The sequence below is a fragment of the Protopterus annectens genome, chromosome 1.part0 (assembly GCF_019279795.1).
Source record: "Protopterus annectens isolate FY-2018-M chromosome 1.part0, PAN1.0, whole genome shotgun sequence".
Classification (NCBI taxonomy): Eukaryota; Metazoa; Chordata; order Ceratodontiformes; family Protopteridae; genus Protopterus; species Protopterus annectens.
The window spans coordinates 949,731,506-949,748,647 of NC_056725.1; the positions used below are offsets into that span (position 1 = coordinate 949,731,506).

General features: G+C 37.9%; 1 protein-coding gene across 13 annotated transcripts in view; it reads left to right on the top strand.

Annotated features, from left to right (window-relative positions):
- Positions 1–17,142, top strand: part of LAMA2 (laminin subunit alpha 2) — a 4,753,606-nt gene that overhangs the window by 4,281,698 nt on the left and 454,766 nt on the right. For all 13 annotated transcript variants that reach the window (XM_044064325.1, XM_044064371.1, XM_044064344.1 and 10 more), the window contains one exon: positions 5,109–5,257. In XM_044064325.1, coding sequence (XP_043920260.1) covers positions 5,109–5,257 — 149 coding nt within the window. The remainder of the gene's footprint in view (positions 1–5,108; positions 5,258–17,142) is intronic.

Sequence of the window (17,142 nt, forward strand, 5' to 3'; positions counted from 1 at the left end):
TGTTGTTCCTAATTGTCTTGTAGGTGGGCTTGAAAGGGATGTCAGTTTTACACCTGAGTATGTAGGTAAGAAAATGGTCACTTATGTCTTCAGGTAGAATGCCTGCTCTATACATTTGGGGTTGGCTGTTAATAAGCATCCAATCTAGGATACATTCCTTGTTGTTAGGTTTGTTAATTCTAGTTGGGAGGATATGATTTGAGTAAATCCATGTAAATTTACATGTATAGTTGGTGTTTCTGAGGAGCAATTATACCAGTCGATGTTAAAGTCTCCCAGAACAATGGTTTCTTGAGGGAAGTTATCGGATAGCCAAGACAGGATATTTTCTAGGGTTGTTGTATTATTACCTGGGGGAATGTAGAGGCAAACTATATATATACTTTTGTTTGCATTGATTTGGTGTGTAGAAAAAAGGATTTCAGCATTGTTAACATGGGGTGTTTGCGGGGAATGTGAGGTAACATCCAGTGTAGTTTTATATAATATAGCTACCCCACCTCCCTTCCTGTTAGTGCGGTCCTTCCTTAGTATGTAGTAGCCTGGTGGAATAGTTTCATTATCTGAAGTAGATGGTTTTAACCAGGTTTCAGTAAAACCTAGTATATCTGGGGAATATGTTTCTAACAGTGCATGTAGACGTTGAACCTTGTTGTTTAGGCTTCTGATATTTAGGTGGCTAACCAGAATTGAGTTTCAGGGTTTATTTAATGTCTGTACGGCAGTGGAAGTAGTAGTAATAGGGTGAGGATGGGCCAGGGTTTGAATGAATGTCCCCATCTCTTGTGAGGTTGCTTTGTAGTCTAATTATTAGTTTCAGGAATTTTAACCAAAGTCTTAGGTAATTCTTGGTTTTGGATTTAGATATTTACTTCTGATGGGATGGTGGAATTTTGCATCCAAGGAGTTAGTTTTTAGGGGGATTGTAAGGTGGCCTGCTTCGGTTTTTCTTATTGGGGTGGAAGTTTGGTGCCTTGGATAATGGTAGCCTTGATGGGATGTACTTTCATATAGGGTAAGGAAATATAAAATTATCAGCAAGGGTAGTAGGCAGGTAATTCTAACCAATTTGAAATGTTTCATTGCCATAAATAGAGGCATTGCACAGCAGTGCACTACTACTGCTATACTACTTAATTAGCGGGATTATTAGGATATGTAATTAGGAAGGGGTAAGTTAATACTCTAGGTGATATGGATTGTATTTTGGAATAGGGGGAGAGTCTATAGAACTATAAATTTAGAGATAGTGGGGGTATTTCTGCAGCTTTTATTTTAATGGTGTAGTGGTTCCTGTTAAACCCAAAGAAATGGTTATACTAACTCCTAATAAATAGTAGGCCATACTTCTTCTGGTTCAGTAATGTCACCCATAGCATTGAACAGTGTATATTTACTTACCATCCTACTATTCAACTTTGGGCTGCACTAAATGTGAGTTTTAGTTAGTACACGTGATATAATGTCTATATATTTTATTAATGTCCTTGTATTTTTATATTAATGACTTAAGAAAACCTAGTTGCACAACTCTGTATATATTTTTTAACATCAATTTCCTGTTGATGTATTTTGTCTGTCATTGTTATTTTATCTGTTCTTTGAATTAGATTGCTAATATTGATTGTTTCTTTGATTACTTTTGGCTTTGGCCATACTTAAAAAAAGTTCTTGAACTAGTATACCAACCTGGTTAATAAATTGTAAATAAATAAATAAAATAAATAAATAAACCTGAGGTGATGTTAACACCATGACTTAAAAACATGTTCTGTATTTAACTTTACAACGTCTAATAGTCTCTGGGCCCTAGACAGCTGATTATTAATATATTGCATGTGGAAACACTGTAAGTATACCAAAGAAATATCTAGGTATATCCTTGTGCCATTTCATATTTGGCAAGTTTGTGACTCAACATATAGTGAGAGTTCCAGCACCTGTGAAGATAAGTCATTTCTGCTGTAATTTTGTATACTTGAACATCATTTGATGGAATGGCTCAGTATACCTGTAATGCAAATACCATATCTTGTGGTGAGACAGATTTTACAAGTAAGACACCATTTAAGCTTGTCACAAAATTATCATATTTTATACGACAAAGCTAATTTAACATAAATAACTAAACCCCTACCTTTTTGTCACAACACCAGTAACTTACAAGCATATTAAAGTGCTTGCACCACAGTCATGGTTATTATCCAGATACTAAGATTAACAAATTATACCTACATCAAATTTATCTTTGTTGAGCTTTAAAGACAAACCTATTATTCCTGTTTCATAAACTCTGGATATTTGTAATTAAAGCTGTTGTCTCATTATCCTTTATTGTTCCCCTTCCTTGCCTTCCATATCTTCAGCTAAAATGTGGAATCAACAAGTTTTCCTAGCTTGTTAGACTAGCAAACTCCTACCTAAAGGAATTAAGTGAATTCTATCCTATTCAAAAGTCTCATACTTACTACACAAAATGCACTCACTGAGCAATCTAAGGTTGCTCCCTACTATGTTTTTTCTTTTAATAACAAACTAACTTTGTTAGTTATCTGATTACTGAACTGGCTTCAGTATATCTTTATCTTGACAATAACTGCAGGACCATTACTGTATATTGTGTTTCTTCCTATTTTATTAAGGCCAGTCAAATCAGTGGACTTAGGATACTCTGTTTGGAAAGTAGTATTGCTGACAGCTGACATGGACAACTCCGCCCAACCAACCAACCAACCAAACAAACAACCAACCAACCAACCAACCAACCAACCAGTTCTCATATTTTTTACCAATCTATAATCAGAATTGTTCTTGATATCATATAAACTGACCCCAGAGAAGTGTACTGAATATGCTACTGTTATTTTTTTCCTCCCTCTGTGCTGTATATACACAAAATGTGTGCCTTGAGATGCACTATATGTTCTATTTGTGTTTCTTGTGGAGCTTTTCTCTCTGGGCCTCCACTGAATATGGGCTCTGCTTGGCCCACTGGACTTTCCCGGTAAACAAATGCCACCAAATAGATAGATAACTAAATAAATTAATAAATTAAATAAATAAATAAAGAAGTAACATTTTAAATTGTTCTTTGTGTATGTTTGTATATTTGCCTGATGGTTCACAGCATTATTACTAGTAACCAACAATTCATCTCTTTTGGCACTGCACTCTTCCTTTTGGCTCCTGTTTAAAACATATGGCAACTACACTGTTTCAACTAGTTGCAGATCTTGGACATTTCACATTTCTTGTTGGCATGATAGCTTCTCATCACAGTCTCTCTCCTCTTCATAGCATTCTTTGTAGCATCTAGCATTCCTTCATAAACAACCATAATATCCTAGTCAAGTTCTTCTGCAACCACTTTACTCATCATCTTTCAGTGCTACACATACCAACCAACACATTTCTGCTTTACCTGGAAATAATTTTGCATATTTCTTGTAGGTTTCTACATTCTCTGTAAGATCTAGTTCTTTACAGCTCCTTATTGCAGTTTCCATAGTGTGCAAAAGATCTTGATGGGCTTTACTGTAATGGACTTTGCTACCAGTGTTCTGAATAAGGAAGAAATAACCATCTGTTTCACTGCACATTGTCTTATTATGCTGCCTTTATGAGAAAAGGTCCAGTATTTCTGTATCATGCATTAACGCTATTTAGGTCAGCCTTCACTTCATCATAGACTTAATTACCATATAATGCTGCAAATGTTATTGTTCCATCACAGTGCTTCAGGCTCCAGTTTAGTTCCTTGTGGGATGCCTTCTTTGCAGAGTTTGCACATAACTCCCAGTGTCCATGTGGGGTTTTCCAGATACTTCAGTTTTCTCCCATAGGCAAATTGGAAATTCTGAATATTGCTCATAATGCTGTGTAATGGTCATAGAGTGTGCATGTGTGTGTGTGTGTGTGTGTGTGTGTGTGTGTGTGTGTGTGTGTGTGTGTGTGTGTGTGTGTGTGTGTGTGTGGAACCAGGTAATACCAATACTTAAATTGCTTGCTTCTAGTTCTTTTCTAACTGCCCCACAATGTCAAAGCAGTTCATAAACTTCACTCAAGCCTCTGTCTGAACATAAATGGCTGTCATGGTTGATGCTACATTTCATTCTTTTTCTGGACCAGCTCCCAGAAGAAGCTAAAGACAGCAGCTCAGGTGATAATCACAGACTTTACACTGGAATTTCAAAAAACTGTGAGTCATTACTAGTTTTCCAAATGTACCTGCTGTCCTGCTTGAATGGGAATGACACTGAAAAACCACATGACTACTCTCATCACCTTGGTATATGTATGTATCTATGCATGTGTGCATATTCATATATGTGTGTCTGTATGCATGTATTTACGTACGTGTGTGTATCTATATATATATGCTAGGTATTGCATACCTCTGACATTAAGAAATGAATGGCAATACTGTATATACTGTATTTGCAGTTAAGTCCAAATTGATGAAGTGCTTTGCTTGTGGTATTCTAACTATTGTTTTTGGTTCATAACTTGGAGACAGGATTTCTTTTTTTGGGCATCAACTTACTGTTGAGAGGTGACACTGGTAAAGCTAGCTGTGGATCTGATATCTATATCATTTTCTATATTTACATCAATAGAGAGAGAGAGAAAAATGCAGCTGAAGATACAGATATAAATATGAATATACGTATAGCAACAGATATTCATGTATACATGTATTTAGATATATAGAAAGATAAATATACAGGTAGCTGTGCAGAGAAGGGGAGAGAGATAGGGAGACAGTCAGACTGATTAACAGAGTATAGTGTCGTTGCTACTTTAATTTGCCTTTCAAAATGCTGCTATAGTGATTCCTCTACCACTGCTGTCTTCCTCTAGTAACTGATTAATTTATGCAGCCATATTCTTAAAATAATCAATCTTATCTCCCGTTATTTTTTTACATTTCTTACATGGATTAAACTGGCTTAAGAAATTAATGTATCATATCATAACCAAAGTGTCCAGTGGTATATGAATAACGATTTTAAATACATTTGTAAAGAATTAAAACTAAGATGTGCTACATCTGTAAAGACCTGTCCTACTGAATTTACCTGCAACAAAAATGTGTTCCTTGTCTTTAGGCTTTCTATGGCATCTTCCTGAACAGTGGTCGACTTGAAGTTCTTATGTCTACTGGTGCTGTGAATCCTAGCAGAGTCACCCTGAAGCCTGAAGCTGGCATTTTCCATGATGGGAAGGAGCACTCAATCAGTATTGAAAGAGCTGCCAGGTAAAAAGGAAGAATGTGTAAACAAAAAGATAATGTGATCTATTTGAAAAGACTTTCAAGTGCATACCCACTGGGTGTGATTTCCTTATGCCTCATGGACTGGAGTGCCATGTTGTTGTACGTGTAGAATACTGCCTGACATAATCTCCTCATTAGTGACTGCAGTCATGATACTATGGCACAACTAGTGAAACTGGCCAGATTGTTTATTTGTTCACTGTGCACATGTTGGGAGGGCTGTTTAGTAATTGTTATGTCAAGGCCTTGTTAGAAATTGCTTGTAATTGTGTATTGAGCAGTTACCATTATATCTGCCATACTAGATTTGAATATACTGGATCAGTGAGGCTTAATAAGTCATTCAGTCTTTTATTGCTTTATGAAAGCCAAACTCTGTGTGTGCATTGTATAACTAAGTCCTTGTTATAAGTTGTAATTAATGTTTATTTTAACATTCATAGGTCTCAACCTTTTAAGAGGCTGTTGTGGAACATAAACCTTAGTAATGTGTGACAAACAATCAAAATGTGAAACACCCTTTTTTGCACTGTATGAAACACGCCATTGCCATGGGTCCTGGTAGAACATTTGCAAAATTCAATGCGACACACTTGAGTCAGGTACAGAACATTTATTTTACAAGCTGCAATACCATAACCACACCATAAGTACATGAAACAGCACTTTTGTACAAATCAGAAATTAAATCACATGATCATTAATCCATTTGCTACATTTACTACATTTTCTAAGCAGACCTGTTAGAGTATAGTGCAATAACAGCATCCTATCATACATTAGATGCACCACATGTAGACTTATTGTATGCTGCTGTGGCTTTCTTAGCATCATCTAAGACATGTTTTGGCAGCTTAAGATCACAGCAGTCCAGTTCTTTGTTCATTTTCACTGCTAATAATGAGTTCAATGTTTTTACACTGAGACTGTTGCAATTCAGTCTTTACTTCCCATATCATACTAAATGCACTTTCAGCTTTTGCATTTGAGTGAGTCAAGCAAAGTAGCGTCTTCAGCTGCTTAGACAGTGGCAGTTTCTCATCAATGCAAAGGTCTCTCAGAGGGTGTGCCCTGTACTTACCTGTACTTGGACACACAAGTGGGGCCCATCCACTAGACCTGTCAGGTTTCCTGTGTCCTCAGTCTCATACTGGGTAAACTCATCAATTAATTGTTCAGCCTCAACATCATATTCACAGACACACAGACAGAAACCAACATCCCTGACAGATCCTAAAGAAATATCCAATTTTTTTGGCAGCATTAATAAGGAATGCATCATATTTCATTAAGTGATCCTGCATGGAAAACTTTTTAAGCATTTTCTACAGCACTGCAGCATAGAATGTTTTTATAAAAGTTAAATTCGATAACTGTGCCAGCAATATCCTCCTCTTAGCTATTCATGTACTGTTTAACTGCATAGCCAATACGCAGCTCACTGTTTCGCAGGGCAGAGCTACTGTCAGTCAACACTGAAGCATCACCATGTTTGATTAGTCTGACAGCAGCTGCAGGTCTGAAGAGTCTGCCAGTATACTGCTGCAGGAGTCTATGCACAGTGGCATGCAGTGTCAGAAGCTGACTTTCTCGGCTTTGAAGCTGAATGTTGAACTCTTGTAAAAGTCCCAGTGCATACTTAAGAAACATTAAAATTGTATGCAGTTCATGACTCTGTAGATGTTTGGAAATCAAGTCAGTCTTAGCAGACCATGGCTCTGCATACAAAAAAATATGAATTTAGAGCTGACAACATGTCCAGGGTACTGTTAATTGCCTTCCCAGGACTCAGCCATCTAGTAGCTACATGTCTAACAATCTTGAGGTGATCAATGTCTCTGAATAAAGCAAATGCTTGCAGTTTTTGTTGTCTTTGTGCACTGGAATTGAAATGACAGTACACATCAAATATAAGTTCTTCAGCTGGTGACTGTAGTGCTTTTACACCAGCCTTGCTACATAGATCTGCTAGGTGGCACAGACACCCCACATTTACAATGCTAGGCTTCACCTCCTTTAAACGAAATAGCACAAAATTGTGTTTTTCAATTATTGAGGCTGCATTGTCAGAAGAATAGCCCACAATGTTGGCAACTGGAATGTTAAATTGAGTCAGAGTGGACATTAAAGCATCAAACAATGCGTGTCCAGTTCCTGACACACATTCTGGCATATTAAGGAACCGTATAACATTTCTGACTGCCTTTTCATCAAGGTAACCAGCAAGGATCACCAACAGTTTGTTGCCACCCTTGTCTATGCTTTGGTCCATATACACACACAGAATGTTGATTTGTGGCAGGCAGCAGCAGCATCATTCTGGTAATGAGGTCCCAGAACATCCTGTGCAATACAGACTGCCTTTGTTGCTCCACATGTCATTTTCTGGAGAACATCTTGATCCTCTCCACATTTATTCATAAATTTCAGGATGTGTATTCCTGCTGCAAATGGCAAGTTGTGTTTAGCAAGGAGCAACACAAAACCAGCCTCTGCCTTAACCACCTTTGTACTTGCTAAACTCTGAGGTCCAAAGAAGTCTGCCATAGTCATTCCAGCATGTTTGCAATTCTGTCTGTTTCTCATTGTTGACATGTCATTGTAGATCATGTCGGCCACCATGATGGATTGTGAAGTCTGTCTTACAGGTCTTGCAGAAAGCATATTTCACTGTGCACCTATTCACCAAAAGCCAGTCAAAGGCACTTGCCCAACTTGGCTGAAAAATTCTGTATCTCCTCTTCTTTTGAGTGCCGGATATAGTCATATCCCTGTCATCGTAATCTGGGCAGTCTGTACCTAGGTTTGTAAAACAGTGGTGTTACTAACCAAAGAAAGAAATGGGGCTATACTGCAGAAAGAAAAAGTAGAACCATCTCCTTAACATCTAAGATATGGGGCAATATGCCCACAACCTACCCATTTCACTGGAAATGTATGGTCTTTACACCTTCTCCTGCTCATCTCTGCTCCTTTTGATAACTATAAAGGCCTGCATGATCACTTTATTCACTCCTTTACTTCCATGATGACACTTACAAACCTGTGGTGCTCACTTGCCCACCTAACCAGTGATGATTCATTGCAAAATGACATTTTCAGTACGGTCAAAGCACTCTTGATTATATCTCAAAATTCATGTCAAGGATAAACAAACCCAGCTTACTAAATGTACTTGCAAAACACTTCAAACTATAGCATGAAATACACCTAGGCAGTATCGATGAGTATATAAACTACTTCTTGACAATACTACCTGCATTTCACAGTCACCAATTCAGAAGTGTTCTAGCCCTGTCCTACACACTGGTCTGCACCTGGCAAAGGTGTCTTGAAAAGTTAAAAATTTGTGGCCCTCAGTACTTTTACAAGAGTGTGACATTTAAGACATGTCATGGAGCAGACATGACCAAAGAATGTAAGATCTTAAATCTTTAACCACAAAAAAACAAAGCATAAAGGCAAACATACCATATCTCAATAAAGAACATTTGTAAAGCAAGAAATCCCAATATTCAACTGTAAAATCCATATAGCACACTAGCTCACTAACTGCAAAAGATCCATCATAAAGAAAATATACAAAGGCTGCAGTGATAGTGGCATGATTGTGCTTAGTTTCCAGTTATGGAAACACTACTTGAAAATAATGCCATTGTGAGTAAGGATAAACAGAGCAGAATGAGGTACAAATCCAGACTTAACACAAGATATTGCTACTATTGACCTGAGGCATTGGCAAAATAAGAGAATGTGATTAATAAACATTTTCTGAAGTAGAAGTGTACAACTGTCATTAATCGACATGCACATTTTCTTCAAAAGACACCAGTCTACCTCTCATATTAGGGACAAACCAAGAAATAACCAGGTACACTTAAAGTATTAGTGAGAACTGAGACGTTAACAGAACAGAAGATGAATTAACACTTTCAGAAACAAGTTTATATGTTTACTTTTCTAGTGCACATCTCAATAAATCAGCAACAAATGCTGAAATAATCAGGGACAGAGACACTTGCATACACATATTTCAAGCATGGGCATTAATGCACTTCTAACCTGCCAATATACCAAAATACTTGTTCCTATAATAAGTGTCCATGCTGTTGTTAAAAATATCTAAACTAGTACTTGCTTTAATACAGTTTGATAGTCTGTCCCATGCATCAGCTACTCTGTCAGAGAACCAGTTAGTACACTTTTCATTCCTACAGAATCTTCTACAGAGGTTGTCTGATGATTCTCTATTACATTTTGAAAACCCTAAAACATTCCCAGAGATATTTGTCTCTAAATGCCCTATACACCTGAATACTTGAAACATTGATGGAACAAGAGAATGTAAACAAGGTTATAATTCATCACCTTATCTGCAGTCATTATCAGGTTTAGCAGGTAATTGAGGGGACAGAGAACACTGGAGTTAACAGCATGGAATAGGCAATATACAAGTAAAGGAAACATATCTTTGTCAAATGGCACCCTCGTACACTACACAGCTCATAGTCTTCATCCTATGTATCAACTGCCAGAGCAAAAGAATGTGGACATTACAAATGTGGTGCTATCTTCTAGGTTTACAAATAGTTACCAGGCTTATAGTTCAGGGGACCATTCAGCAACCTAAGTCAACTTCCCACTCCCTCTCAGATTCCTCAGTGCCCACCTTATTTTCTACCACCTGTTTTTTCAGAAAATAAATAATTTTCATAAAGACTTACAACAGTCTAATAATAGCAATCACAACATGATTACCACTTTCAGTTAGCTACAATCACTGCAGCACTTAAAATAAAATGAAAACATACTAATTGCCCTTTTCCAATATTTAAGTGACCGTATTGCACTGCTGGGTGAGAGAACACAATATACATAGCATGACTTTTCTTGATGCAGTTCTAAGTCTTGAACTTATCAAAATCAACTTATATTATAATCAAAACCAAATACCTTTAACAATTTTGTAAAACACCTTTCATAAAAATAATTAGCATGCCAGTACACTAAAACAAATATATATATATTCTGAAGACAAGACAATAATAACCAAATAATCATCAGAAGATTAATTATTAACATATGCAAATATATAACAAGACAAATAAAATCAAAAGCATGGGATTTTCTTTTGGTTTTACAATGCGTGCTCATAACAGCAAGTCCTGATAACCAAAATAAACCCTACCTCTCAACCTGTTGGGAAAAGAAGTCTGCACAGAGCTTGATATATTTTGGGGACAAAGGCCCAAAAATAGGGATACATTTTATATATTGCTCTTATAAACCTGGAAAGCTGTTAGAACAGGACTTTTGAGCATGCATTTTCTGAAGGCTATGAAATCTGAAACTCAAATGCCTGTTAATATCTACTGACTTTAAACCTCTGAGCATAATTTCTCAGAAAAATTAAATTTTATGAGCAACAAACCAAAAAATATGGAGCAAAAACCTGGCTGAGGAACGCATGAGGGACAAGAACACAATAGACCCATAAAATTAAGTTAAGTTGCTATCTACTGCTTAATCTGTTAGCACAATAAATCTAAACAAAGCACAAAATCTAGACTGGATTACATAATGTGATAAATCAAAGAGACAGGGATAAAGCCATTCAGAACAAGAGTGTCACATTACAGCGTACATTTTAAGACACTTACATCTGCACAGTACAAGAAAGCAGCTACAGCTCCCTCCATCCCCAACAAAATTAAGGAGTAAATAATCCAAAGCAGTAGAAGCACAATCAGCAGCAATACCGTCCAGCAAAAATGAATTGCAGCCGTTTGGGTTAGAGGTCTGCTAATCCGAGTCACTGACTCCCTTAAGCACTGCAGACCTGTTTGGCACTGCTGTCGTGTCCTTCCAGGACAACTTGCAAGTCTCAGACAGGACTTAATGAATCCTTCCTGGCTTCCTCTACCACTGATACAATGACCCATGACATGTCTTTCTTCCTTCATCAAACTGGTGCTGCTACAAGGTAATCTTCCTGCATTCTGAAGGACTTTTTGAAGGCATTTTTCTGGCACAAAAACCATTGATGGTGCTTGCTTGGTCAAGTATTTGGAAGCTGTCATTGGCTGCCGTCCTCAGAAACACTTAGTTGGTTGGTTCATATACTGTGATGGCAATTGGCTTTAATTACGGTATACAAGCCAATCAAAAACTTTGTAGCAGTCAATGCTGTTCAGTGCAGACCAGAAGAGCAGTTATTTGATTGGCATGTATACCACGATGCCAATTGGCAGTAATTGCAGTATACTAACCTATCAAAACCCATGTAATGCAGCCAAAGCTGTTCAATGTGGAACAGAGGTACAGTGGGTTCATTTAGGCTTGAATGTGGAGCATTCCGCATAATCCAGAGCACTTGGCTGCTCAGTTAACCTGTACTGGAATGTGCTGTATAGTTCTACATCAGTTTAATTTTGCAGAAAAGGAGATGAAAAGTGGTGTTCATTGCACATCTGAACAGTTGACAAGTATTAAAATAATGTATTCTGATTAGATTTGCTAGGTGACCATATAGATTCTTTGGCTGTGCAGAGATGTGCATATGCATAAGTTGAGACTGTTTGTCCCTATAATCTCTTGCACTTCCATAATATATGCTCCTGCATGTAGTACAGCTGCTGAAAGATTATGTAGCTTAGCTTACAAACTGCAAGGAATCTCACGCCAAATATCTTATGGTGAAGTATCACATTTCACTGCACTTCCAGTAGATCCAGTTCCTGTTGATGCATGCATCTCTCTCACAGTGAAGAAATAAAAGAGTTTTAGACAGGTTCATCAGCAAACATCTCTCCCACAATGAAGAAGTAAAAAAGTCCATATCAAGCATATCCTAGTCTCAGGATGAAGTGAGTTTGTACCTTATCCATAACTTTTGATTCTGTATTCATGTACGGTAGTTAATAGTAGTGATACAGTACTGTCACTCCTGTGTCATTGAGATGGGTGGTTGTACAAGTTAATTGAATGATCCAAAGGCATTCCTTGAATTTCAGTTCAAAAGTTCTTTTTAAAGTCAAAGTTCCTGTGTTACATGTGTATTCTGAATCTCAGTATGGAGTCATTATTGAAATTTAGAATCACAGAACTGCAACTTATCAAAAGTGTGAAAGTCATACTTCTTTGGGGGATTTATTTGGCATTAAGTAATATTTACTTTCTCCACCTGGAGCAAATCTTCTGATGTTAACTAAAATCTTCTAGGGAGTAAATAAATTCAACCCACATGTAAATCCTATAGTGTATTTCATTTAACATCACATTATTTTACATAATTATTATAAATAATTGTATCTTCTTCTTCTTCTTCGTCTTTCATCTGCTCCCATTAGGGGTCACCACAGCGGATCATCAGTTTTCATTTTTTCCTGTCCTCTGCATCTTGCTCTGCCACACCAACCACCTGCATGTCCTCTCTCACCACATCCATAAACCTTATCTTGGGCCTTCCTCTTTTCCTGTTACCTGGCAGCTTCATCCTTAGCATCTTTTTCCCAATATACTCTGCATCCCTCCTCAGCACAGGTCCAAACCAACGTAATCTTGCCTCTCTGGCTTTGTCTCCAAACCTTCCAACCTGGGCTGACCCTCTAATATACTTATTTCAAATCCTGTCCACCCTCATCACACCCAGTGCAAATCTTAACATTTTTAACTCTGCCACGTCCACCTCTGACTCCTGCCTTTTTGTCAGTGCCACTCTCTCCAACCCATATAACATAGCTGGTCTCACTACCCTCTTGTAGACCTTCCCTTTCACTCTTACTGGTACTCGTCTGTCACAAATCACTCCTGACACTCTTCTCCACCCACTCCATCCTGTCTGTACTCTATTCCTCACCTCTCTTCCACACTCACCATTACTCTGAACTGTTGATCCTAAGTATTTAAACTCATCCACCTTCGCAAACTCTACTCCCTGCATCCTCACCATTCCTCTATCCTTCCTCTCATTCACACACATATATTCTGTCTTAGTCCTGCTGACCTTCATTCCTCTTCTCTCTAGAGCATATCTGCACCTCTAAAGGGTCTCCTTCACCTGTTCCTTACTCTCACTATAGATCACAATGTCATCTGCAAACATCATAGTCCACGGGGACTCCTGTCTGATGTCTTCTGTCAACCTGTCCATCACCATTGTAAATAAGAAAGAGCTCAGAGTTGATCCTTGATGTAATCCCACCTCCACCTTAAACGCATCCATCACTCCCACCGCAGACCTCACTGCTGTCACACTACCCTTGTACATATCCTGTACCATGCTTACATACTTCTTTGACACTCTCGATGTCCTCATACAATACCACACCTCCTCTCTAGGCACCCTGTCATATGCTTTCTCTAAGTCCACAAAGACACAATGCAACTCCTTCTGACCTTCTCTGTACTTCTCCATCAACACTCTCAGAGCAAACATCACATCTGTAGTGCTCTTTCCTGGCATGAAACCATACTGCTGATCACAAATCATCACTTCCCTTCTTAACATAGCTTCCACTACTCTTTCCCATAACTTCATGCTGTGACTGATCAATTTAATCCATTTGTAGTTACTACAGCTCTACACATCACCCTTATTCTTAAAAATCGGTACCAAAACACTTTTTTCTCCATTCCTCAGGCATCCTCTCACTTTCCAAGATTTCATTAAACAATCTAGTTAAAAACTCCACTGCATTTTTACCTAAACACCTCCATGCTTCCACAGGTATGTCATCTGGACCAACAGCATTTCCATTCTTCATCCTCTTCATAGCTGTCCTTACTTACTCCTTGCTAATCCACTGCACTTCATGATTCACTATCCACACATCATCCAACCTTCTCTCCCTCTCATTCTCTTCATTCATCAGCCCTCAAAGTACTCTTTCCATCTGCTCAACACACTCTCCTCACTTGTGAGTACATTTCCCTCATTATCTTTTATCACCCTTACCTGCTGCACATCTTTACTAGCTCGGTCCCTCTGTCTAGCCAATCGGTACAGGTCCTTTTCTCCCTCCTTAGTGTCCAACCTTTCATACAACTCTTCATACGCCTTATCCTTAGCCTTCGCTACCTCTCTCTTTGCCATGCACCTCATCTCCTATACTCCTGTCATTATTATTATTATCATTATAGATAATTGTATATGCAAACAAATTTTAGAAAAATTGTATACCAATGAACACAAAATGGTAGCACGTAAAACCATTCTCTAAAGTCAAATTAAACAAAATTCTGGTCAGACTTCAAGGATTTCAGAAATAATTAGAAAAAAATCATAGCACAAATCCTACAAATTATATATACTTAAACTGACAAAACTAATGTCCCCCTCCTCCCACCATGAAAAACAATGACTAATGTTCCTGTTACATATTAGGCTTTTGTGGACACAGCATTTTGCAAAAAGTAAAAGGTCTCTGCTCCTGTTACAGAGTGTAATATGTTTAAAGCCCATGTGAAGGCATAAAGAAATTCTTTGTTTATGACATGAAGCAAAAATCACCCCAGATTTGTTATGACTGTTTCATTTTCAACTTTTTTACAGCCACGTTTTGTTAACAAGGTACATGAACTAGGCCAGTGAGCTGTTTTCGGCTAATAACTGATAAGTGAACTGCTGCACAGTAAAAGGATACAAAAGAAAAAACAAAGGGTATAATAAAGCCATAAGCATGCAAAATAAAAAATATAATATTTAATGACTAAATCAGATACTGCTGCAAACTAAACGTAGTCAGATAAAAAATAAACAATGCATTAAAGTAATTAAGTAATAAAATGAAAATACTTTTATATAAGGTAAACTATGGTAAAACATAAAAAGATAGAGCCACAAACATGCTCTCAGAGCTTGTAAGTAGACAGGCTACAAAATGGATGGATGTAGTATAGTTCTACAGATAACATTAATGGAAGTTAACTAAAGTGATAGTGATTTGAGGCAAATAACATGATAGGCTGTTTTTTGATGTATTTAAGAACGTGCACAATAAAAGCTTGTAGGAAAAAAGGAATGTCATATTAGTAACTAGATGTAAAGTAAAACAGAACAACATCTATGTAAGTATATGGACATTGGTGAATTTAGAGGGCTAATAATGTTTAGTTGTCTGATGATGTTTATTTATGGGAATAATAGGTAGTAAGTGACTGGATAATAGCGTTTGGCTGAAAATCAAGCAGAGTAACAGTAGGCACATACATACGCTTTATTTATTAATTAATAATTATTAACTAGGTAGGTAGACTGAGGACACTTTTTAGGCATGACCACAGCACAAAGTATTCAATAATTGCTATGGATTTTAAAATGTGTTAAAATGTTTAGTGCACATTTTACATTGGTTACATACCTCTCAACCTCTTACACAATGAATTCTGGACAAAGCCTAAAATAATGGGGGAATGATGGCCCAAAAATAGGGACAGATTTTAAATACCGCTCTTTCAAAATTAGAAAGTTGCTAGAATAACAGTATTTGTATTAGCATGCATTTTCTGAAGGATATGAAGTCTGAAACTTAATTGCATGCCATTATTTAATGACTTCAATCCTCAGTGATTTGCCAGAAAACCACACATTTTTATGAGGAACAGACCAAAAATATGAGCAAAAATCTGAACAGTTGAATTTGGTTATTGCCCATAAGACAGTAAAAATCCCAAATATTATTGCTAAAATATAGTATTTATAGCCATTACCTCTCATTCACAGTATTAGTATGGAGACAGGATATATAGTTTCATAGTTTCATAGTTTCATAGTATAGTACTAGGCTATCTGCCCTAGGGCATTTATAAGCCTAGCCAAAGTGTATGTGGCTTTCGCCACCCCATGTAATGATACAAAAGTGTACAATTTAAATTAAATTTAGTTTACTGTGCCTCTATCTAGCAATGACACAGAGATGACCCCCGGGGTAAACCTACGATCACCCATCCATTCGTCCAGATTTCTCTTGAAGAGAGTCAGTGAGGGGCTCTGCCTAACATGGACTGGTATCCTGTTCCAGTGTTCGGGAAGCCTCTGGGTTATGAATCTGTCCCTCCAGCATGTCCTATTCATATTTTTGCTGAGGTTTAGATCTTTAGCTCTCGTGGCTCTGATGGATTTGGATTTTTTGAGGTGGAGCATGTCCATTAATTCTGAATTGGACATGGCCTTGTACGTAAGGCACAGATCACCTCTGAGCAGGCGGTATGCTACTGAACAGAGCTGGAGCTTTTTCAGTCTGGCAGCATATGACATATGCTGGAGACCCTTGATCCTCTTGGTAAGGTACTTTTGGGGTCTCTCCAGCTGCTGCAGGTGCCGGGTGAGGTACATACCAAATGGGGCATTGTACTCAATCATAGGCCTGATAAGGGAGGAATATAAGGGTACAATGACATCCTTTGATCTGGATGTGAATCCCTTCATGATAAGGTGGGCAAGGTAGAAACTCTTTCTAACCACTTTGGCGACATGGGTGTCAAATGCGAGGTCACTGTCAACTTGGGTCCCCAGGTCTCTGATTACTTTTTCCATACTTAATGGATTACCACCTATGTGGTAATTTGTGGGTACTTAGTTTTTTCCAAAGGGGATGACTATACATTTTTTGGCATTTAGTTTAAGGCCATGACTCTGGCACCAGTTGTCTGTTTCTGTGAGGCCCTTCTGGAGGATGCATGTGTCAGCTGGTGTGTCGACTATGGCACCTAGTTTGCAGTTGTCTGCGATCTTTGTCAGCCACAATCCCCCTATGTTTGCCTGCACATCTGAGAAATAAATGCCGAACAAGAGGGGTCCCAAGACAGAGCCCTGTGGGACTCCACTTGTGACTGGCTTAGAGTCTGACATAGCACCAGCTATTCTG